The 25,458-nt window shown below is 43.9% G+C and overlaps 1 protein-coding gene across 2 annotated transcripts in view; it reads right to left on the reverse strand.

The window, feature by feature from the left end:
- Positions 1-25,458, reverse strand: part of SEC14L5 (SEC14 like lipid binding 5) — a 792,673-nt gene that overhangs the window by 170,134 nt on the left and 597,081 nt on the right. For both annotated transcript variants that reach the window (XM_078664277.1, XM_078664278.1), the window contains exon 11: positions 21,230-21,401. In XM_078664277.1, coding sequence (XP_078520403.1) covers positions 21,230-21,401 — 172 coding nt within the window. The remainder of the gene's footprint in view (positions 1-21,229; positions 21,402-25,458) is intronic.

Consider the following 25,458-nt stretch of genomic DNA (forward strand, 5'->3'; position numbering starts at 1 on the left):
TGTGACTGTATATCTATTACATCTTGTGTAGGGTCCTTAACTGTCATACAAGTCGTCTGATCTGGAATGAGTGTCTGTGTCGTGTTAACTGGAATGTCTGGAGCCTGAGCTGTAAGCTTGGCTGTTCGATCTGCCAGGTCGTTACCCTGGGAAATGATGTCAGTAACTTTCGTATGTGCCTTGCACTTCATAATGGCAATAGCTGTCGGTAAATGTATTGCATCTAACAGAGCTTGAATGAGGAGACCATGCTGAATCTTAGTTCCATGAGAAGTCATGAAACCTCTTTCTTTCCAGAGCACTCCAAAGTCGTGTACGACTCCGAATGCATAACGTGAATCTGTATATATGTTAACTTTCAGGTTCTTGGCACGTATACAGGCTTGGGTCAGAGCGACTAGCTCTGCTGCTTGAGCAGACAGGGTATCAATACGGTGTGTTTCTATAACTTCAGTGTCCGTAGTCACTGCATACGCGGCTACTAGTTCTCCTGTACTTGTTCTCATACATGAACCATCCACATAAAGTGTCAGGTCAGGATCAGGTAATGCAATATCTGTCAAGTCTTGTCTTGGCTTTGTCATGGTGTTAACAACTTCCACACAGTCATGTGTGGCAGGATTTGAAGTAACTGACGGTAACAGTGTAGCGGGATTTAAAACGTTGCAGCGTCTGATTTCTATGTGTGGCTGAAACAGTGTCAGTTCATAACCTGTTAAACGTGCAATTGTCAAGTGCTGAGTCTGAGTTCGGTTTAAAAGAACTTCCACGGAGTGTGGGACTTGTACTGTCAGGGAGTGTCCTAACACTATGGAATCACTTTGTCTGATAGTTAGAGCTGTGGCTGCAACTGACTTGAGGCACGCAGGCAGAGCCTGGGCCACTGGATCTAATGTGCTAGAAAAATAAGCACAGGGCTTGTATTGTCCTGCTTGATCTTGTGTGAGAACAGATAATGCAGTACCATCACGTTCTGTAACAAAAAGTGTAAAAGGCTTACTATAGTTTGGTGTTGCTAGAACAGGTGCTTGGCATAAAGCTTTCTTTAATTCATTAAAAACAAGTGTATGTTCTTGGGTCCAAGGGAGGACAGTCGATACGGCTGCCTCCTGTGTCGTTAACTGTATCAGTGGCTTGGCTAGATATGCGTACTGAGGAATCCATTGTCTACAGTAAGAAGTGAGGCCGATAAAAGCTCGTACCTCCTTCTGAGTCTTGGGTTGTGGAAGATGCGCTATTAACTGGATACGGTCAGGTGTCAACTGCCTACCCCTCTTGGACAGTAAGTGTCCCAAGTAGACCACTTGCTGGACACAGAATTGCAATTTGGAAGGGGACACCTTGTGCCCCATCTCGGCCAGGAAATACAGGACTGTAAGTGACGCACGCTCGCAGTCACGTTCAGAACGGGCTGTAATTAACAGATCATCGACATACTGGAGTAGGGCAGTGTCAGTTGGCATGTGAATATTGTCTAGTTGTCTTTTAAGTGCTTGACTGTAAATGCTAGGACTTTCTGTGAAACCTTGAGGTGCTCGTGTAAATTTATAGCTTCTTCCATTTAAACAGAAACCGAAAAGGAACTGGCTGTCTGGATGAATAGGGACACTAAAGAATGCGTTCTTGAGATCGATAACTGTAAAGAATGTGGCTTCAGAATCAATGGCTGTCAAGAGTGATGAAATATCAGGGACTACTGGGTACTGGGGTATGATACACTTATTAAGTTCTCGAAGGTCGATCACTAATCGATAAACTGGAGGTGCATTGGGATCAGTACGTTTCAGAATCGGAATGATAGGAGAATTACATACATTGGAGTCAGTTTCTACAACCACTCCTTGAACAATAAGCTCGTCAATAATTTTGGATAAGGCTGCTACAGCCTCAGGTGGCAATTTGTACTGTCGGATTCGTGGTAATACAACACCTTGCTTCAGAGTCACACGATGGGGTGTGATATGCATACAACCTACATCAGTTGGACCTTGCGCCCATAAATGCTGTGGTACATTCAATAATCTTGGATCAAAATCACGTAATACATAATGACCTTTAAAATCTCGCAGGAACAGTCTTACTCCCTCTGGGGAGCAACAAATTATGGCACCTAATTCTTTCAGTGTCTTAATGCCTAATAAATTTTCTGGACATGACTTCGTGAGTAACAAATCAGTAGTTCGGGACAGTGGACCAACTTCTAGAGTAACTGGTTTCGATATTTCATTAACAATAGGCTTTCCTGAAAATCCAAGGGAAACATTTCTTGAGCCTGAGAGCGGAGCCCCTGGAACCTCGTCATGACTGATGGTAGTCCTACTTGCCCCTGTATCAATCAGAAACTTTCTGTCTTTCCCTAATACTTGACTATGTACATAGGGACCCTCTTGATCTACAGGAATCTCGATGAGAGGCAAGCCTACCTCCCTCTCTAGGCTGTTTCATGAATATGGCTGATAATCTGGATACTCTGACTGTGCATACTGGTACATCTGCTGTGTAACGTGCTGTGTTGCAGCTATAGGCTGCGGTACTGTAACTGTCTGTTGTGCGTTCTGCGGTGGCTGGGAAGTCTGTAAAACTTGTTCTTGTCTAGGCGGACGCAGTCTCTCTTTAGTCTTACCAGTAGCTATGTTATGTTTCAGAACTGCACATTCATTTATAAAATGACCTGGCTGTTTACAATAATTGCATGTCCTTTTAACGGGAGCTGCAGGATGACTGGCTTGATTCGGACCCCTCTTCTGACTGTCTTGTGGAACAGACTGTGCAACTAATACTTTCATTTTCGTGTCTTTCATACATCTTCTTTCATGTTCCTGCTCTTCCCTGATTCTGTTCTGGTGATACTGGAGCATCTGGAGCATCTGTGACGGAGTATTAGCTTGCCAAGAACTCTCGACTTTCAATACTCGATTTTTAACTTGTGGACTTGAATTCTCGACTAGTTTGGTAACAAAAAGATGGGGGTACGATTCACTACTTGTTTTCAGACCACTATTAATAATGAAACATTTCTCGAATCTAGAATAAAAGTCACTAGTATCTTCATCTTGTTTCTGTTTACAGGCTGAGATGGCATCCCAGTCTTTCTTTTTCGTGGCTAGTAATCTTGGCAAGACTTGTATTAACAGTTCGGGCAAAGCTTTAGCTTTATCCCCAAGACCGGTACCTGGTACTCGTGTGTTATCTTCGGCTTCTAATACGGACCAATCTATCTTTTTCTCTCCCACCTCCCATTCTTTTTCCTTGAGTTTTTCATATATGCCCGCAGGCAACAGGACTTTTAACATTTTAATGATATCAGGATACGTGTATTCTCCCATACGGAGCATGTCTTTTAATTCACGGTGGAACCCTGCTGGATCTTTATCATGACAGGGAATTAACTTTTTCATCTCCAGAAGTTCTATTTTCGTGATGGGGGTGTAAACAAATACTCGTTCTAGAGCACCCCCGTTGTCCTAACTGGATGTACTTCTCGTAACGGATTCTGTCTATCTATGTAGAATGACTTCCTTACTGGGGGTGGAACGGGAACAAAATGCGGAGTCAGGAACGTACTGTATTTGTGGCGCTGTTCTAGAATGACATTAATTAAATCGGTACCTAGACCTTTCCATCTGTACTGGAGTAACTCGTTCAATACATCATGTAAAGGACCTGGATCAGAATGCTGAACCTCATACAGTGTGATGAGGTGCTGAATCATATACATACCCACCAGACGCTGCTCGGCTGGGGGCAGTTTCAGGAACATTTGTGCCACGATTTCATCTGGAAACGTGGTAGAATCACTAGTCCATCGGACTGCTGATCGGGCTAGTTCTTGTTCAAGCATGGTATTAAGTTCACTATAACCTATTCGTGATTTCAGAATTTTATCGGTAGCTTGGAACACTTGCTCAAGAGAACATTGTTCTGGCACTGGAGGAGAAAAACTTTTCTTGTAATCTGGACGTGAATGTCTGTCGGAAAGTCTAGTTCTACCTACATACGCTATTCTGTCGGGATTCTCGCTGTCTACCTCTTCAATTGAAGAGTCATTCTCTTTCTCGGCTATTTTCCTTGCTTTCTCTTTTTCGTGTATGTCTAGAATTTCCTTACGGATTTTCCTGTACATAGCGTCTATACAATTCTGTGTCTTGTGTTTTCCCTCGGCTATATTATCACTCCATTTTGTCAGGACTTTCATCTTATCTTTATCTTTCTCAGGATAGTCTTGTTCTCTTATTAAACAGTTAATCAAAAACTGTAAAATCAGATGTTGAGTCTCGACTTTTCTGTGTGCCATAGCTTCGTGAATACTTTCTGGATCCTCCCCTGTACGGATAAAACAATATATTCTATCTAGATGGTCCTTCATGTCTGGCAGAGTAACCAAAAAGGTGGTAACTCGTCGTAAACGTACGGAATACAGTATCATGTAATCTTCACCTGGTACTGAATCATATACGCAATCAGTAAGGTATTTCTTGAGGGCTGCGTAAGTAGAGACTTTCGGTGTACGTTGTAACGCTGCTTCTCTCAGCGTCATTTGTTTCGTTTGAGGCGGGGTGGTAGGAGCGCCTCCCGCCGCCCCTCCTGGGCTAGAGTCGTCAGGTAATACCGGACGTGCGGGTGCTGGTAACGTGACTGGTAAAACGGGTGCATTTACTGTAGGCTGGGCCGGGGGTACATTAACTTGGTCCCCGGGACCAGTGGCTGGAGGAACAGGGATTACATTATTAACAGGGTGCTGAGGTTGAACAGGCGGAATATGATTTGCATATTCTGGGACTGTATCGTCCAAATAGGAGGAAAGAAAAATTTCAGCTGCGGTCGGTTTATGACGTAGCCTAGTCGGGACCAATGGTGGCGGAAAATTACTGGATGCTTCCGGGGTTGCCTTCGGCAAGCCCTCGGCAAGAAGAGGATACATGCCCCTTATAAGAGCATTTCTCTGTCTGCCTGACTGTTCTGCTCTAACTCGTTCACCTTCTTCTAGAAGTTCCCTTTCTTGGGCTCTCTCTGAGGATTCCCTACTTAACTCTGTTTTTCTGATTTCTTTTTCGGTTCTTCTATGAGATTCTTTGCGCCATAACTCGATGGCATCTTTCTGGGACTGTCGGGCTTTCTTTTTCCATAATGCCTCTTCTACTCACATGATGCACTCGGCATCCCATGTACCTGATACAGGCCATCTATATTTCTCTTCTAGATCCTTGGTATAGTCGACCCATAAATCTAAATACAATATGGCACTTAAGCCATGCTTATGATACATAAAATGTCCTGGACTGTCCCTAGGCGGGACAGGAACTGATTCTTCGAGTAACCCTTTCCGGGTTCCTATCTGACGTAACTTGGAAAACAGAGGCATTCTAGACTTGAATCCAAACACAATACAATACACGATAAACACAGTAATGAATAGCAAAACAAATCACTCATACCACGACATTGAAAACACATTAAATAACATTAATAACAGTTCGAACAGAATATTACCTGGTACATTTAAAACAGAACACATGAATTTCTCGAGAACAGACTTACTAGAATTACTGGATGCACTGCTAAAACAGTACAGAACATACCGGTCCCATAAAGAGACACGTCGGACCCGTATCCACCTAGGTGAATACTTCGGACTGGATCTGTGTACCCAAACCCATCGGACCAGAGACAAATTAATTGACCCTGTCTAGATACTACCCCAGCAACGGTACTCACCGGGCAGCAAGAACGGAAGGCCTTGGACTGGACTGGACTGCTACGACGTCGGACTACGAACTTCGGACTTCAGTTACAGGTGGACCTCCGGATACCTCGGACCTTGTACTCTCGGCTTGGGCTCTGGTCGGGACTCGCCGCATTCCTCACCGCCTCGTCTGGATGCTGGACCGCAGTCTCCGTCTCCTCCGTGGGCCTGAGGGATACTTGAAGCAGAAATATCTGCACGTGCACGGTATGGTTCCGTCACGGCTGCAGAGGGTCAGGGGGCCTGCGTGGCTTCGCCGGCGCGTGGGGAAAGGGCAAGTCCCTATTCGGGCGCCATTATGTGGTAAATAAATAATTAATTACCGGTACTATTTTTGAATACATTGAATAAAACAGATAGCTCAATAAATAAGAGACAGGATTCGAGGTATCTGAGTCTAACAGGCTTTAATCAGGCATGAGGGAAGGGACAGGAACGGGATAGCCTGCACGGAAATAGAATGGATGGCAGCTGCTACGTCTAAGTAACAGTACAAGATATATATACATTACAATTACATTCAATACAGTAGGCGTAGCAGTAGGCGTAGCAGTCGTGAAAGATAAGGACACATTGGTGGAAGAAGAAGGCGTGTACAGGGCGTGCACTGAGACATGTGATGTGAAACGTCATAGAAATGTCATGAGTGGGCGGAAACATGGAGGGGGCTACCTGAGAGCAGCTGGGACCTTTAACCTAGTGGTGCGCGCAAACGGGCAATGACGTGTTACCAGGGAGAACTGGGGGCTATGACTTCTGCACTAGAAGAGGAGACTAAAGTCTACGGTGTCAGGACGACATGTACCTATGGCATATCTGGTATCTTGTGTTTGGAGTACATGTTGATAGAAACTAAAAGTTATCAGGGCAGAGGCTACTTGACTCTAAGGCTGGTGCATGCATATATTCTTCGTGTAATGCGTGGGCTATGAATCTTCTATGAATATTAATACAGTAATTCTCTTGCATGGAGACATAAAGACTAGACTATAGCTGAAGCTGTTTATACGGTTCAGTAGCTAAGGAATGCAAAGACGAGGAGCTGAACTGATAACTAGAAGCATAACATACTCTTGGCAGACTGGCAGGCAGAGCTGGGCACCGCGCTGCGCGAAAGGAAGTAAGTGAAGGGTCAGGGATGCAGGTGGGGGCTGCATCGCTCGTCGGAGTGAGTTCAGGAGACTGGAGCTTGAATCTGGTGTCTGGGCCCTTTTGAGGCCTAGAAACGGGGACAATTCAATGAATTAACGTGTACACTGTAAATCGTGGTAACATGGGCCTAATACTTGTTGCTTTCACGAGAACTGGAAACTGGCATACTAGAGTTGGACACAACTATAATTGCGTCTTTAATCGATCATAGGGGGATACATATGCATATTAATCATGCACATATAACATAGGATGGGGAACACGTAGGCACATATAACATGGCAAAATTTACTTTTCCACACTGGGTAGAATCTAGAGTGAACAAAAAGGAGTATGAGTATACAATCATAGTATATAGCGAGTGGGCTCTAGAAATAGTGTTGCAACAGGCAAAATATGCAGAAGTGCCAGGATCTAAAGCATAGGTCCTTGAAGGGTTAGAGAAGGAGACTTTCTGATCTAGCTTCCTGACCCCTTCAGTTGACTTAAGGCCCATTGAACACAAGGAGATCTTTGGGTATGAGTGCACAATGCCATTTCCTGCCCTCCACAATATCAGTTAGAAGAAATAACTGAAGGGAACTCTATCCTGTTCTCCATTTTATTCCTTGCCTCCACCCAAGGGATGACTGTGAGCAAAAGCCCTGAAGCGCATTTCCTTGTTACTTGAGTGAGCGAATTTTAAGGAACAGTGAAGGTGGCCAGACAGTCTAAACACACGAGACCGCACCAAAAGGGACTCCTGCTCATGCTATGTACCCACAATATTGTACATGCATTCAAATATTCACAAGCGGGGATGCGCCTCCCTAATGAGGATGGAAAGAAGTCCTTTCCAGAACATGGTACCCTTCGTAATAGAAAGATTAGCTAGTTGACCCAAAAACTTGAAGGAGACTAAAAACAGGGCAGATGTTGAACAATGGCCACTCTTCATACAGCATGAGGAGTCACACAAGAATCCCTAGACCAAAGTATGAGCAACACCCAGGAGAAAATGGAATGCCAAATTAGTAACCATAGAGACAGTTAGAGCCTGTACCCCATCTGCTCTGCCTCTTCTGTATCTATTTCTCTTGATCTCAGGACCACAAGAGAAGGAGAAAGAGAACGAGGACACAAGCAAGGAGGATTTTTTGTCTAGGTTCCCCATGTTGATGATGGGACTAGGTGTGCATGGTGTGATGCCCCTGAAAACAGTGCAGCGCCTGCAGGGACCGGCATCAGCTGGGACACAAAGGAGGACATGCGCAAATGAGCACTGTGATGCAATTGGCTGGCAGCAAATTAACCGGGTTGGAGGCTGATTCTACTGCTATGATTAATCTGGAACACATACCAATTCCAACCTGGTATGTAGAGACCAATAAGAACAAAGTCCCACAATTACCGTAGGAAACTTAAAACAGACTGCAGATAATTTGTATAGACAACATATCTTTTCTCCCGATCCAAGTGATGCATGTGATGAGGATGCTTCCTCTTCTACGCTTCACCCCTTTAGGAACTCCCCCATGGCAGAGGGTGACTTTATGGTCGATTTCCCATGGACCTCTCCAATTTAATGAGTATCAAGAAAGAATTCCCTAATATTTGGGAAAATCACACTCAGTTCCAAGAAGAACTATGAAGTGTGTTTGAGGTATACAAACTGAAATGGGTGGATGTGATCAAATGCTTCGACTTGTGGTGCCAAGTGTGGAGAGGGGAAGATTGGTAGAAAAAGTGCATCTCTGAGTGTGGCTCAGGGAATGATGGGGAATTGAGTGCTGCAAAGGATGCAGATTTGAATGTAATTGCAGATTGTTTCTCAGAGAAAACCGATTGGACTTGCATTAAAAACAAAATAAAGGTGAGATACCTGCAGATTATTTGGACCTACTTAGGATGTGTTTGAAAGGTATTTAGGCGTAGCCTGAATGACAGATGGCTCGGGAAGTTGTAGGTGTTGCTTTTGAAGAGGGATTATTACAAAATGTTATGAGTCAGTTAAAGACAATTTGTATTGGATGGCAGACAAAAAGGTTAGTTGAATTAGTGATGGTCATCAACCGCTGTGTGTCCTCACATGAGAAAAAGAAAGGAAGTGCTGAATCAAAGGTAATGTCCTTGAAATTTCAGAGTATGCAAAGGACAGTGAAGGGGATGGGATGAGGAGCTTTAAAGGGGAGACAGAAGGGGAGGGCAGAGAGGCGGGAGAATTGATAAAGTGAACATAATGTGAGAGGCCCCTCTGGAGCATGAGGTTTTTGTTTTGCTTGCGTTCAGCTGGGTCATCTGGAACAAAATGGTTCCAATACTGAATCTAATGCACCAGGTCTCCCTGACCAGTCTGGTTATCATCAATCCTTACCCTGATATTTACGACAGCCCGAGAAGGTCCGGCGGTGTGATGTATACCCAAATTCTAGTAGATCAAAAGGGTCCCCATGTGAATTATATCATTGATGGTAAACTTAATACTTGCCTTATTGACACAGGTGCAAGTTACTTGATTCTTAAACATCTGAATTTCCCCCTTTATCTCTCTTTTGCATGTTGAGAAATGCAGACGGTTGTGTAAGCTTAATTTTACTGTCTTTTGTACCCTAGAAGGAGTGAGAGGTTAACTTGCCCAGGTGAAGTCAGCATGGTTGTCATGTTCCCTGAATTAACTGAGTTGCTTTCATAAATACCATTTACATTGTGGTCCAAATGGGCCAATTATGTGGAATTTATCTTTCTGATAGCACCAGTTAAGGTGGAGGTGGGCCCTCAGAAGAAGGTAACAAGAATACCCCAATAAGGATTATGTCCTGTAAAAGGGGTTTTGGTGCCTATCGTGAGCAGTAGCCAACATGTACAAATTCACATGAGACCTTTTACTCATACTGAAAATCCAGCATTTCTCCCCTTCCTATCTTGATACAAAATATTGTTTCTGTCTGCTTCCTATATTACCATGGTTTATTTCCCCCTTTCAAGCCTGCTTCTCTATTATTCACCAGTGAGGATGGAAATTACCATGATTGTGCCCTTGCTACTGCCCATGTTACAAACCCCCTATTGATATGACACATGTACCCATCAATAAGTGCGAGTTTACACATTTTGTGGATGAATCATGTCTCAGAAGCCATGAGGGTGCCCCACTTGCTGGTTATGCTATATGTACTGTATATCAAATTGTGGAGAGTTGCCATCTTTCATCTGTAAAATCAACTCAAGTTAACGAGCTTATTGCTCTCACTCGGGCTTGGATCTTAGCTAAAGAAAAGATTGTTACTTAATGCAAGACCTCAAAGTACCTGTTTGGAGTGACTTATGACTTTGGGTTCCTATCAATGAAAAGGGGTTTCCTAACCTCAGCCGGATCCCCCTTACAAGCAGGCAATATCCACTGGCATGTGGTTTCAATTAGATCACCCAGATCACAGAGTTCAGGTCTAAGGACATAATAGCACTGGGCATGGGCACACAGGGTCAATCCAATGTTTGTATGCTCATGCTCTTGATCTTCCTGTGGGGAACTTGGATGTTTGCCTATGGTGTGACGCAATGGACGAGCGATAAACACCTTTGCAGAGACTCCAATGCTACTAAACTATTTGTCACTCTTTTCTCCCCCTTTCCCCTTTCCTATTGCCAATCCACACTTTATTAATATTTACTGACGATATTGGTGTTACCTGTGCATCTCAAATCCTTCATATATTCATCTTCATCGTTGATATTGAAAGAAATGTACTGTCAAATTAACAATAATATTTCAACAGAAAATTGACAATATGTCAAAATCTTTTAAATGCTTTGCAATTACCAGAAACTGTGGTAGTGACAAAGTGTGCTGCGCATCAGCACCCTTATTATGATGTTCAAGGGGCAATGCCCCAGCTGATTCCGCTGAAAAAATGCCACCTTGTCTAGTAATGCTGATGTGTCCATGTATTTTATGAGAACTGGTTTATTTAAAAGATTTGTCCAAATTGCAGGAGCAAACCTCTGAAATGAAAAACAGTTCTGGATCTAGCAGCAATGTAAATTAGACCCCTAGGGTGTGCAACCACACAGTGAGTGTGTGGTTGCACTGAAATGTCTACTCCCCAACCTTGTCTGGCTGTATCACTGAGCAGCCCACGTTGGTTTGGATGGCATGGCATGCTGCAGCAAGCCCATTTGGTATGTATCCACCCTTAATTTCCTTCATAGCCCAGAGTTATTGACAGCCCTGTCCCATCTGCCTGTCGCCCTATTTCGGCATAGGGATTAAGATCATCCTCGCTGTTCACCATCCTCTTTGGGGCCCTTTAGTGCATATTCAGGTGTATTTTATCTAGATTCTTAAATGTGCAAATTATTCATAAGTCTTTGTAATCATGTGTATGTTCTCAGAATGAGTGAAAGCCTACCTGTGTGCCCATGCAGATGCCATCACAGTCAATTCGTGGTTATTCAGACACTTTATTCCTTGGCATGGAGTACCATACTGAATCAATAGTGACTGCGGAACACCTTTTGTGTTAGCAGTAGCCGTGCAGTTTGCAGGAGCTCTAGGAGTGGATCCGCATTTTAATTTTGCCTTTAACCCAGAGTCCGCAGGCAAAAAAGAAAGCAGCAATGGTACCCTTAGAACAAGATAGCAAAGATATGCTTGGAGACAGAGTAAAAATTACCTGATGCCCTACCATTAGGATTATGGTCCACGAGAGAGCTTCCTTCCCAAAAGCACAAAATTGAGCCTGCATGAAATAATCATGTGCTGATTCATGATACTCCTCTCTGATCCCCTGTTTTCCACTGCTAAGTCCAGCAGAAACTGCCAAGCCAGGTCCTCACTGAACTAGAACACAAGCAACCCAAGTCCGATGTTGGTCTATTTGGGCTTCTTCAGTCACATGCAGTTATTTCCGGTTGTACACTATTTGCAAGCATTCCTCCCATCCCTCTTTGTGTGTTTGATGTAATGCCTTAAGTGGTCATGAGAATGCCTGCAAGTGGGTCCCGTGGTCACTGTGCCACCAGAACCAAGCTGTACGCAACTGAAGAGGGCGTACTAGGCTGAAACCGGCCTTGGGTTGCTCGTGTTCCAGTTCAGAGAGAACCTGGTTTTGTGGTTCGGGCATGACTATTCCTGGTAGAGCAGGGTCATGAAGGATTTGTACATGGCTGATTCTAATCTGAGGTGGTATAATGGACCAAAAAGGGTTGGAATGGTACCCTGAGCAGTAACCACTGGTTAGACTTTTTACAAGCATTGCTCCCATCACTTTTTTAGTGAATTTAAAATCTGAAAGATACCATGCCCTGTTAGTGTAAAAATATGAGTATAATCTGACTCAGGAAAAAGTTTAGCAGAAATAGCCTTATTCACTCCCAGATTGCAGAAATCTACCCCTTCACAGTATTCAGTGGACACAGACCTCTGGATCTAAGATTTTCTAGTCCAGTGACAATATATGGCCTACATTGGCAACCATGTTCACCGAGGCCAGTAAGAGACAGACTATCACTAGTCTAACCGAGGAGGATATGATAACGAGGAATATATTTACCCAATATTACTAACAGCTGTATTCAGCAGAGCCATGCCAGGCTCTCCTCAACCCCTTGAAACGTAAGCCTCCTCTCAACCCCAACAAGCAACAGTAGCGTTGTGGCAAGTATATTTTGGTGGATCAGTTCTTTCTTGTTAGTTTAAATAGTAATGCCCTTATAGTGAGTCAAACAGAGTAAATGTCCAAAGTGTTTCATGTTAATACCAAACGTAAAAGTGATGGCATTTTCAGATGACAATTTGATTTGTAATTGAGATCCTGTGGCAGCTTCACCCACTATTAAAGCCTTTGCCTGCCAATGGTAATTACAAGTCAAGTCAAGTCAAATAATGCTTTATTCAAGGTACACTCATTAAAGCAAGTACACAAAACAAGAATTAACAATCAATTACAGTTGTTACAGTTAAAAAATGAAACTTTCTTTTAAGATTTAAGACTTGATAGTAAAATACAATTTAGATGCATTTACAATGTAAGATTCTATGCATAAAAGCTATTTAAAAGGTACAAGTAAAAATGTTTATGAGAATAAAAAGTTTAGATAAAAATGACAATATAAAATGCAGACAGACTAATTAGAAAAAACACAATCAAGTGGCTATCAGTCTCTGTCTTATAGACCACGCCCATCCAAGGTACTTAGCTATAGCTATCACTATAGGCATTAAAGTGCTTGTGCAAATGATTCGTAAGGCAACGGTACTACTGGTGGTACCGAGATTTTTGCCTATTGGTGCTAACCAAATGCGTCTTGGGTCAGAGTACGCCGTACAAGAGAATAACAAATGCCCGACTGATTCTTTAGTAGCACCACAGGCAGGGCAGCTATCATGTAGTCCACCACCCCACCTTCCCATCAAAGATCTAAGTGGGAGCGCTCCTGCTCGTAGTTGGAAAAGGAGCTTTCTGTCGCCTGGCCTTGTTATAGCGTGCCAGTACGGTTCAAGGCAAGGATATACCTTGGCTTCTAAAAATCCTCCAGCCATGGACACTGCACTAGAGCTACTCCAGGTCCGAACAGCAACCTTCTCCCAGTAGATTTCTTTTATGGTTATTTTTGTTGGGAAGGGGGTACCCGCTGGATTTTCCCACAGTGCCTGAAGACCAAGTTCTCTCAGGGTTAGACAAAGAGTTTTAAGCCATCCGATTTTGTGGAACTCGTCCCTTTTGATGATATCTAGGAAGCCCTCGGCATAATGTGAGAGCTCAGGCATAGACCAGAGCCTTCGCCAATACAAGATCGGACGAAGTCTAACCACGTCTCCAACTGCTTTTCTGCCCAGATCGTACCTGAGAGGCACCAGTGGGATACTCTTGGGGACACCAGTGATGGCCCGGAAAAACTTGTTTTCCGAGGTTTGGAGTGCTACTACCTTCTCAAATCCCCACAGCTCAGCACCATATAGTGCGGAGCCGAGAGCCTTAGCTGCATATACCTGCAATTGGTCTAGTCAAAGATTTTCTATGTTCTAGACCAAGAGCACCAGCCAATTGCCTATGCCTTAGTGAAGCAATGTCTATATGCTGGGACCATCTGAGATCGTTAGAAACACGGATTCCCAGATATGTAAAGGCTTCCACTACCTCTAAAGGACGACCATTAATGATTAACTTAGATTTAAAGCTACGGTGGGGGTTAAAAACCATAAGTTTTGTTTTGGTCACGTTGACTTCTAGACCATGCTCCCCACACAGTTGGTCGAAAATAGACAGAGCACGCTGTAAACCGCTTGGCGTCTTAGAAAAATTCAACGTGTCGTCAGCAAACATTAAAATAGGAATTTTTGTGCCAGCTAATGAGGGAGCATCCACATTCGCAGACAACATACGAGCAACAACCCCGTTGATATATAGTGTAAACAGTGTGGGCGCCATCGAGCACCCTTGATGGACGCCACGCTCAACTGGGAAATCTGCAGTCACCATTCCCTGGCCCCCCCACTGGATCTTAGCAAAGTTGGCTTCGTGGAGCCTCATTATCATGGTCAGCAGCTCTTCTGGTACACCCTGATTCCTCAGCACCAGCCACAGCTTAGACCTAGGTACTAGGTCGAAGGCAGCCCGCAAATCGACAAACGCCGCACACAGGCAACCCCCTCCCAGCAACACAGTCCTCCACTGAAGCAAGGTGAATCGGAACACCTGGTCAACCGTACTAGTAGACCTTCGAAATCCCGCTTGGAATTGGGACAGGGCATTGTTCTCTTCGGCCCAGTCAAGGAGCCTGTTTACAACTAGACGACCAACTACCTTTTGAATGGTGTTAATAAGGCTTATGGGCCTGTAATTGCCTGGCTGGGATCGATCACCTTTTTTGAACACAGGTATAATTACTGCACCCTGCCAGGATTTTGGAACGGTTGTGCCCCGAGCTATTGCGTTGGTAAGAAGATGCATATATTTACACCATCGCTCTTTATCATTGATAAAGATGTCAGCTGGCACACCGTCTAATCCTGGGGCTCTGCCACTGGACACTGTGTTAAGGGCCGTCATTATGTCTTTAATACTAAAAGAATCATCTTTATAATAAACGGGACTTAAGTCAGCCGCCACAGTGGCATGTTGAGTCTCAGCATATTGGGGCTTGAAATATTTAACCCACTCCTCTTCTGGCACATTATTATTGGGAGAATCAGGTAGTCCCTCTCTGCCCCATTTTACAATATTCCAAAAATACCTGGAATCTTTCTTATCGCTTGCTGCCTTTAGTTCTAACCAGTGGAGCTCATCCCATGCTTTCTTTGCCTTTATTATACTATCCTTGTAATCCTTTCTAGCAGCTTGGATAGCTGTAGGTTGCCTCCCTTTGATTGCGGTTCCTCGAGCCAAGCGGGCTTTCCTGCATTGGATGTTGTACCATTTTGCCTGCTTACGAGGTCCTTCTCCCTTACTTCTCACAGGTTTTACAAAATGGTTCTTAATGGCAAAAAAGAGAGTATCATGAATTGCAGCTACACTGCTAGAGCCTGGGTAGGACAAGTTAATTTGTGCTATGTCCAATATTCCTTTATCAGCTTCAGTGTTGATGCTAGCAATAGCCTGTTGGTTGGTCACTACATGTGCCCATCTTAACCTGTGCATGTCATTTGAAGGGACAATCGAAGACGGAAGAGCGCCCTCGGTGTTAGAGACCACAGTGGTAGAAAACCACAATTTTTGCTCTACACACAGCGGGTTATGATCGCTCTCAATCCGCCATTTAACCTCCATGTCACTAACCAGGGACCATATCTTTAGGCTGCATAAAACATAGTCAATTCTGCTTCTGTGCCGACCATTGTCAAATGTACAGGACCCAACCTTATCACTCAGAGTCCTCCCATTTAACGCTCGCAGTCCCTTTTCATAGCAAATGGCATTCAGACAGATGACATCCTCGGACCAACAGGAAACTGGCTTTAGCTCTAATTTAGGGACTCCCCATTGTCTATCCTCTTCATCACCAAGGAAGTCATCGTCGATTGACAAGGGTTCAAAGGTTCTGTTTAGGTCACCAGCAATCACAATATTTTTATCTTGAGAATGGGTGTCAAGGAGGGAACCCAAGGCAGCTAAAACCTCTGACCTCCCACCCTTGCTACCCCTAACATGAACATTGTAGATATCAAGATGACCCAAAATACCTGAGGCTACTCTGATGAGTTGAATATCTCTGTTTCTGGTATCTATGACCTTGACAGTTAACAGTAGGCTCTGGCGGACCCAGATGGTTAAACCACCCATAGGTCTCCCCTTTGCACCCTTGGATGCAGGCACAGAATAATTTAGGTATCCCTGGGCAAAAGATGGTTCACATAGCCAAGTCTCCTGGAACATGCACATATCAAAACTATTCACAAAGCTTACCCAATCCTGAGAGTCTTGTTTGGAACGCAACCCCGCAATGTTCCATGAGACCAACCTCCCCAGACCCTTCTTGTTACCACCAGACGATGTAGATGTGATAGCTACAGGGGGAAGGGTGGACTGGCCTTGATTGGATACACTTGGCATCTCTAACAGTAAATTGTTTTTGAAACCAGTCGTACTCGTGGTATCAGTCTCTGGAGTAAAACTCAGTGGTGGGGCAACATCCAGCAATGTAAGCCCTGCTGCCTCTGTAATTACTGGAACCTCCATCCATTCCCCACCCTTCGGTACCACCTGATTTCCGCTAACTGACATCAGTAGTACCGCTGTTTGTCAATCATTGTTGTCTAACCCGGAACAATTCCCAACATTTGCTTTTCCTACGGTGTTTGGAATTGGGGGCAGAATATGGGGACAAGTTTTCCTTAATTGGATCTGTGATTGAGATGGAGCACTGGATCTAAACTCCAATGTAAAGAGGTTATCAGCAAGGAATGCAGATTTTAAAGTTAACTCTATAGAGTCACATGAGAAACTCTGGGAACTTAGCCTTTTTGCCTCTAAGATGTCCTCCCTGATTACCGAGCGGCATCCTCTAACATGATGTAGCCAATGGATAGCCTTGTTAGTTAGGGAGTCTGGTTGCTCGCTATTACCTGACTTCGGAGGCCTTAATTTGGGAACATTGATCATATATATTGTGTTCCTTTTATAGTGAGCTTTATGAAAGAACGAGTTCCCCCTGTTCCGGGGTAATTACTCAAACTATAAATTGAACACCATGAAGATTTAAAATCTATTAAACAGGCATATTTAATTTCAAGTTCATAGGGCTGTTCAGGATCTTCAATATCGTGCAGCATTTCTAAACAGCCATTATTTTAAAATTAATTATAGGAATTTCAAATCACTACTGCAGGAATATATATATACATATATTTTATTATTTGTCTATTGAGTTTAGCAAACAAGAAAACATGACAAGCAATGTTAAACATGAAATGAATGAAAGTAAATCAGTCACAGTGTACAAATACAAAATTCAGGAAACATGCCTTAAATCAGAGCACGGGTTCACAGGGTTGTACAGTAATGGGGCGCAAGCATCCCAAGTAATTCTTATACAATCACTGCTGGGGAAACCCAGAGACAACACAAGGGCACCATTCATGGAGACAATTCTGGGATAGGACCCCTGTAACAGCTTACAGAAGCAGTACACCTAGTCGCCACATCGAGACGAGGCCCAAAGGGGAAGCCGAGAACACCCAACCACTGCCCGCAGACAAGACCCCACTACGCGAAAGTGACAAGATCTCCAAATACCTAGTTTAATCTTTACCCACTAAATAGCTCTGGTAAAGGCTGCAGAAGTTCGTTCGCTGGACACTCCCATCCTGGTGTTCCTGAATACTCTTGGGGGAGCCCATGCCATATATGCTTAGTGGTCAATCTACATCTTCCAGAGGCCCATATCGATTGTTTACAGGCAAATTAAAAAACAAAGATCTACTGGGAAGGTGTCTGTGGCCAGGATTCCGTTCCTCCTCCCCTTGTTTAGGCTGCCCCAAAAGAGTTTTTGCCCTACCAGGGTTAAAACAATGGGAGTAGAAATAATCCAGTGGGAACGCTCTCACATCAGTGCGGGACTCTCCAGGGGTAGTTTTATGATTTAGTAAGAAACGTACCATCTGGGTTTTTTTTAAATTAACAACCACACAGTCTCCTGACTTAGATTTCTTGTTGGGTCCCACCCAACCTACTCTCCGCACCATTAGAATTTCCCCAGCCCTCTCATAGGGAAGCTGCCTGTGTGTTGCTAGCCAAAATAGACTCTTATTCCTAAATTCTAGCTGCTTGTCCCTCTGGGTATCGTTCAGAGGTGGGACCCCAGTTAAAATAATTACATAAGGTAGTGATTCTGGGGGGAGACTTATAATTGGCAAAGCGACAACTGCCTTTCTCCTCAGCTCTTCTCTACTTGTTCCAGAGCCCACCCCAGTACTAGTAAGTTGATGAGTGCTCAACGTGTGGGCTATTGGCTGGGCACTCTCATCCGCATTGCGAGCGGTTCTCAGTGTTGTATTTATAATGCGCTCATGTTCTTGCTGCGCGGCAAGAAGCTGAGGGGTAACATTATGGTCTCGACTAATAAGCTGCCGTGTACTAGAATCTTGGGTGCTAGGAATCACCTGTATAGGTGCCCTCAAGTTGGGATCAGGATTAGGGTTTGAGCCTCCCCCCCTCCCTGTGGCTAATGTTGCAATAGGTGTAGGTTGCATTTGCCTCATGGTTACCATTGATGTCAAGGATTTTAATTGATCAACTAAGGGGGCAACCTCTTGCCTAATCAAATCACTAAGCCGGATCAGTAGGTCTGCTAGTAGTGACTGGACCCAAACTGGATACTTGGGATCAGTGCTAGGGACTGGTACGGGTTCTGTTGTAGGGTTACGATTAGAAGTGTCTTCTGCCCCTAAGTCACTCTCTTTCCTTGCCTTCTTATTCATGGTTGCCCTCCCAGCTGCCTGTTTGCGCTTCCCCTTCTTATGTGTGCCTACACCCTCATCTACCAATGTTGTTGAGTCCATTGCGACATCCACGTGGAGTAGGGGGGGCGAAAGATCATCTCCAAGTGGTGGCAACGGTCCAGAAAGAGTGTTGGGACTGGGCAAGTCCACTGTAGGCGGAAAAAGGTCAGGGGCAATTTCAGAAGTGACAGCACCTATGGCCCTTTGTAGCATTTTATCAATTGATGTCGGGGGGGGGCGGGGAAGAAGAGTTAACTTAAGCCCGTGTGTTTTTAGGGATGCAAGTGAGCTTCCCCATATTACTTTATATAAAAGCAGCCCGTTGCGTAAACACCGCTCAAATGAAATCAACAATTAAAATAATAATAAGCAAGCACACATGCGTTATGGGGAAAAGCTCAAAAAGAAGTACAGCAGGACTTTAGTGTATTCCCAAACAAGGCAACCCCCGGGACAATTTACCTTAAAGGCCAAGCAGAAAAGTCACTCAGTCATGGTAAACAATGGTTAAAAATAATAAAAGTCCAGAAAACACCAATGTGGCTGGTATACTTGCCGTTATAGAGGGCTAAGATTAGAGTTCAATGGTGTCCTCGATGGCGCTGATTTTTGGGGCAGCTGATGTAGAAAAATAAATCCAAGGAGAGTGGCCCTGTCCTGTCTCTTCCTTTCTATGACGGGCAAGTACGGGCCCGCCCTTGGCCCGGGCTTCGCCCTCGCCCGTCCCGCGCCGTGGGGTGAGAGTGGTGATTTTAAAGGCTTCAAGCCGCACCTCCCGCTTAGCAGCAGATTGTCAAAGTTTTGCGGTGCACTCCGGGACTGGTAGTCCCACCAGAGTGTAAAGCAGCCTCGCGGTCGGCCAAGGAGCCTGCGCACTCACCCCTTAGGCAGCAGGTGAGGACGGGTGTAGAAGGGCCCCCACAGCACCCCCGCAGGCAGTCAGGAACTCTTCAAGATCGAATCACCCACAAAGATGACAGAGTCCCGCGGGGTGAGAGTGGTGATTTTAAAGGCTTCGAGCCGGAGCCGTGCCTCCCGCCCAGCTGCAGATGGTCAAGGTTTCGCGGTGCACTCTGGGATTGGTAGTCCGATCAGAGTGCAAAGCAGCCTCACGGTGGGCCAAGGAGCCTGCGCATGCACCCCTTAGGCTGCAGGTGAGGACGGGTAGCCCCCCCCTCGCAGGCAGTCACCCACAAAGATGACAGCGGAGAACCTGGGCTGGCAATCCGGGCTGGACTGTTCCCATAAGGGAGCAGTGTCAAGACTGATTTGCATATGGTTGGGTCTAAACTGGAATGGCGTGGCGTGCAAAAACAAAAATTGATTTTAACCCAGATCTGTGACTGAGGGTGAATGTTAGATCAATTCTGCATTTCGTCCATCATCTGTTCTTTTTGCCTTTGAAGGTGGTACTCATGGATTAGATGTCGACTTTTCTGGGTCTGAGTGTAAAACTGCTGTCTTTTATATTGCTGCTCAGACATGTGGGAATAGGAGATTTGCCCTTTTGACTCCTTGATAAGTAAATTCTTGGTGTTTAGTGAAAGAGAAGCAATGATCTCAGTATTTATTTTGAGCTGTGCGTTTCCAGTGCTCAGCACTGGCACTTAATTGTCAACACCAGCACTTATGACAGTCTGCCGCATGGTGGCTTTGTTTGTTTAAGTAAGGGATTAGCACCATCACAGTTATTTTTTTGAAACAATATATGACAAAATGACTAATACCTGCCGCACAAGCCATTCTTATAGCTTTGGGGCCTGTAATAGTCTCAATTGTCACTCTTGAAGGAATGTGATGGTTAGAAGTTGTGTTGATGCTGACATTGGCAGCGCTGTCAATGGCAATGGTGGTGCAAGCTGTAGTGGCCTCCTGATGAGGGTCGTGGCAGTTCTCTTTTTTTTTAAAAACAAATTAGGCACAGAATAATCTAATAACAAAAATGTTAATCCATTACTGCAATGTTCATTATAGGTGAGTATTTTAGGATGTTTCTGGTAAGAATTAATAACATGCAGATTTAGTTAAATGAACAAGTATGCAGGGGAAAGTAATTATATTTGAGTTGGTGACTAACTATGACCCACAGGAGTTCACTTGGATTTTGCAGTGTTTGTTTACTAAAACATTGTTGCCATTCAATAAACACATTTCCAAGGATGAATCATAGATCATTATAAAGGTAGTCCTGATTAGACTTGGTACGGTTATTTGGCAAATGCACTAAAGTAAGAAAAATTGCATTTTAAGTTTGAATCTTGCTGTGTATATCTAGAGTCAACTTTATTTGAAAAATATCTACATTTCACTGGATGAGTGACGTGCTAACAATCTCTTGTGTACATTTCCTATTAAGTAGGGTATCTGTGCATGGACTCCCACTGCCTTCTTACTCCATCTCAACTTTCAGTACTTACTAGAGTCCATAGCACAGGGAAGACTCTCGGTGCTCGAATGATCAGCAACTTTCCCAGCGTCTCCGGATAATTGGCTTCCACAACCTCTATTAATCTCAGGAGTGTCTTCACACCAGGCCTCCATAGGTGCCTCATGTTCAGACCTTCTAGATCCACTAGACAGGTCCAGGTCCTAGAAGAGACAGCAAAGGGGTAAGTTCTTATTTTATTCTCCAAAATAGTGGCCACCTTAAAACTCTGGTTCGGGTCATGCTATCAACCCTATTTTTTGTTCTAGTAGTTTGCTGTGCACCACCTCATCCATAGCTACAACCTGCACTACAGCAAGTCTTTTGCTCTATAAGGGTAAGTAGAGACAGTGGCAATTGTCTTACAGAAAAGAAGTTGTATGAAGCCCAAGTACAAAAGACCACATTTTTATTTGTTGGAAAAACATGTACTGAACTACACTCGCTAGCTCACACTAGGATATACAGGCACCCATACCAAGAACAGACTTTTTAGAATATTACACATATAAGTGAGGCCTTTTCTTTGCTCCTGTGGCAGTCAGTGGTGGATGCTTTAATTTAGTACTGGTGTTGCAGGGCACGGTATCTGCAGGAGTATCCTCTTTATACTCCTGACTCTCCAACACTAACGACACAGAAAAACAGAGCGAGCCAAGATATAGCCTCAAATGTATGAGTAAAAGAGATCTTATGTTCAACAGTGATCACGATAGGTGAGGGTATTCAAAGATCAATATTTCGTCATCAGAAACAAGTGTGGAGTACAACAAACATATTGGTAACGTCTCAGTCAATCAATGGCAACAATGCCCTGTGTCAGGGTTTACTAACAGGTTGGGGTATGAGAGTGGATACGTCAGTGGGCCTTTATACGTTTTCTCAACTTTACGCTCCCAAACTACTTAAAATCAAACTTGTGCTAGCCTAAACAAAGACTTACTGTCTTCCATTTTGAAGTAACACTGCACCACACCACACGATCATTGTTGCTATTTTATTTTAGTTCTAAATGAAGAATTACAATCTGTAGTATCTGGCTGAATACATTCTAGTGTTTAGCCCAATATGTAACACACTCTCTGCACCCACCCACCACAGGCGTCACCAGTCAGGTGACCCTGTCAATAAAAGTGGCCGGGCGCACCTGCCCTGGGCCAGTTATCGCACCGCACTACTATGTGTCTGTGTCCGTACTTCCTCATCATGTGAGCCTGAGGCCCAAACACCACACAATCTTCCCAATAGAAGACAATGAACGTTTCCAGGAACTTCTCACTATGCTGCATCCAACCAAGGACCATTCCAGCTGTCCCAGACTATCGTTCATACAATGTGCCAACTATTGTGCTTGAATAAACGGTGAGAGCGACTGTAATCAATGTAATGGTATTATGAGAGAATCATTGAATGCATTTTGTGGTATCATGTTTCTTCTTGCTTGTCTTTCATTGGTGCATATCCCGTGATTCATGCACCAGCTTAGTAATATATGAAATCCTTTGTTTGAAGTCTCATATAAGGGCCTACCTTTCCTCCGTAACTAGCATACTCCGACTTCCCATTTGTAATGGCAAATCTATGCTGGATTTTGTATTGAACTCTACCAAGTTCTTTGTACTTGTGATCTGAACTCTTTAATGTTAACTATGCTTATGGAATATGTCATATAATTTACTTAACAATACTCTATAGAATACTTCTTAAAGCCTTAACTTGTGTCTGTCTTTCTTTTGAGAATACCACTGTTCTGATTCTTGATTTCAGCTCAAAGCAGAAAGCGATAGGTCCAGTTGTGGAGCTCCAGAGTCCATACAGGGACTGCACCACTCTCGGTCCGAGCAGTTGGTGCGCATTTGGTAACGCTATGAGAGACTGGTTTGAGCTGATGATTCTGATTGGATGTGATCAGTATTAGTTATACCTAATTGGCTATAGAACTGACTACTGCACCTTCATGGCTCAGTTGGTCGTCCGCCGAAATTCAAATTAGCCCAGTCCTAAACTGATACTGGTTATGGAAGTCAAGGTAGCCAGGAAAGAACAACCTGAATATCAATAGGGATTTGAACGCGTACAAAGGGTGGATTAGAAGCAAGTAGCCAGGTAGTGTATGTTGGGAATAGTAGTAGGAGTACTATGGTGGAATGCAGTGGATGGATTTTAAGAGCAAGTAGTATGTGGCTTTAGCTCTTGGATTAGTGGGAGTGATAGTTATTGTGTTCTTGATGATATTCTTTGATTTTTTTACTTTACGACTAGACAAGTATATAGCACGAAGTTGAAGAGATGTACCTCAAATTAGATTTATTAAAGTATTGAATTTGTCTGCAGGGTGAGGTGTACTGTGAAGCGCTGGGGTTAGCGCATTAGGTACGTGACTACTGTAGGTGGAGAGTCTTCCGTTCTGTGAAAGAAGGTAGTCTTCTTGTTGTTATAGAGATTTCTGTTTAGACAAAGTAAACAAACAAAAAGTTGGAGTGACAAGTGGTTCAAGAGGTTCTGGCAGTATTTGTGCTTTACATCATTTGGAGCAATGCAGGGAATGGGTGGCGAATGCTGGAGCTGCATTAAGATAGGATGACATTTGACAGAGATGTGCTGGTACTGGTGGGAAGATCATGAACACAACAACGTAAGGAGTGTGTAAGATTGAAACATAGAGTGACTGAGAATCTGTCATCATGAGAAATTCAGTTTTGAAAAAGGAGTAAGATGTGAATAAGGAAGAGAAATTTTCACCCAAAGGAACAACAGCTAGAGGCATGGCAGCAAAGAAAGGGTGACACACTTGCATGTAGCTTAGCCAATGGCATAAATACATTTCCAAAAATGGAGAACTACAGTTCCCACTAAGAGGGACTTTCTGTATTCCTACAACAGAAAATATGAGACAGTGAATGTACTATTGGAAACCTCAGCCTAGATCCACAAAGTTTGAAGTTTTAAAATCTTTGGATACAGGGGGCAAACAAAAAGAAAACAAAGAAGTTTGCCTTTAAAATAAGCAGTATAGCTTACTCGTGGATACATGTTCAGGATGATGAGAGACAGAAAAAAGGGGAAGGAAGAAGTAATTGAATCCACTGGAGCCTATCCATTAATAGAGATAGTGGAGACAGTAAAGGTAAAAAAAAATGGGGTTGAAGGAGAAATGCAAAATCAAATTAGAAGCAAAAAGTGAGGAGGATGATGCCTTCATAGAGGAGCTCCTCAGTTTAAGACCTCCTGTGTGTAACACAGAAGCCACACTGTGCAATGCAACTCCAACAGCAACGGAAGATACTGAAACCCCTACCAAGGTTTGTGCACCTCCAAGCTACACATGAAACTGCCATGTCACCCCTGGCTCAGCCCTTGACAAGCACTCCACTTCCTTTGGGTACTCCAAAAACCTCTTCTGCCAAGGCACTTTCTAGTACTCCCCTGAGTCAGACCCTTTCAAGTGTTCCCCAGGACCCCGCGCCAGCATCTAGTCTAGTAGCATCAGGTCATCCGCAAAGAGAGGTTCCAACCAGCACTATGGCGAAAGGCCAAATGGTCATTACAACCCTACCAGTCGTCCCTTCAAGCACAAGACATACTCCTCAGAGACATACTGTTGCTCAGTTGAAAATCATGTTTGAAGAAATTGTTAAAGGAAATGTAGGGATGGATTTAGGAGAGTATGATCAGAGCAAATTGCTCTACATGAGCAAGGAAGCTGTGAGTGTGGCATGAGAGGCGTATACGAAAATGGAATAATTTGCAGACGTCTGTGGAGTAGATCTTACGCAAAGAAAGAAGTTGTGGATGAATGTTAGGATGATGATAGGCGAAAATATGAAGTTGCTAAAGCAGAGGGGATTGAGAACCTATGTAAGAGAGTGGATTGAGAACATTAGGGATTGGAGCTAGATGGAGACATTTATAGATCTGTGGTCCTAGAAGTTAAGGGTTAAGATGAAATGAAAGAAAGGGGTTGCCAAGAAGGATGAGGGAGCGAATGCAAGAGAGATAATAAGAGAATACCCTTTAAGGGAAGTACAGGGAGGAGCATCCATACTTATCCTGTTGTCACAGATAGATATTTTTGAATTCACACATTCCCTTCTGAAGCTAGGGGAAATTCCAGATACGTGCAATACCTAGATGGACAACATTGTGACAACTTTCAAAGTCTTGTGAGAAGATTTAGGTGCATTGTTCAAAGTGGCAGTCCCAAAAGACTTGTGGGTAGAA

The sequence above is a fragment of the Lissotriton helveticus genome, chromosome 10 (assembly GCF_964261635.1).
Source record: "Lissotriton helveticus chromosome 10, aLisHel1.1, whole genome shotgun sequence".
In the NCBI taxonomy this organism is placed as follows: domain Eukaryota; kingdom Metazoa; phylum Chordata; class Amphibia; order Caudata; family Salamandridae; genus Lissotriton; species Lissotriton helveticus.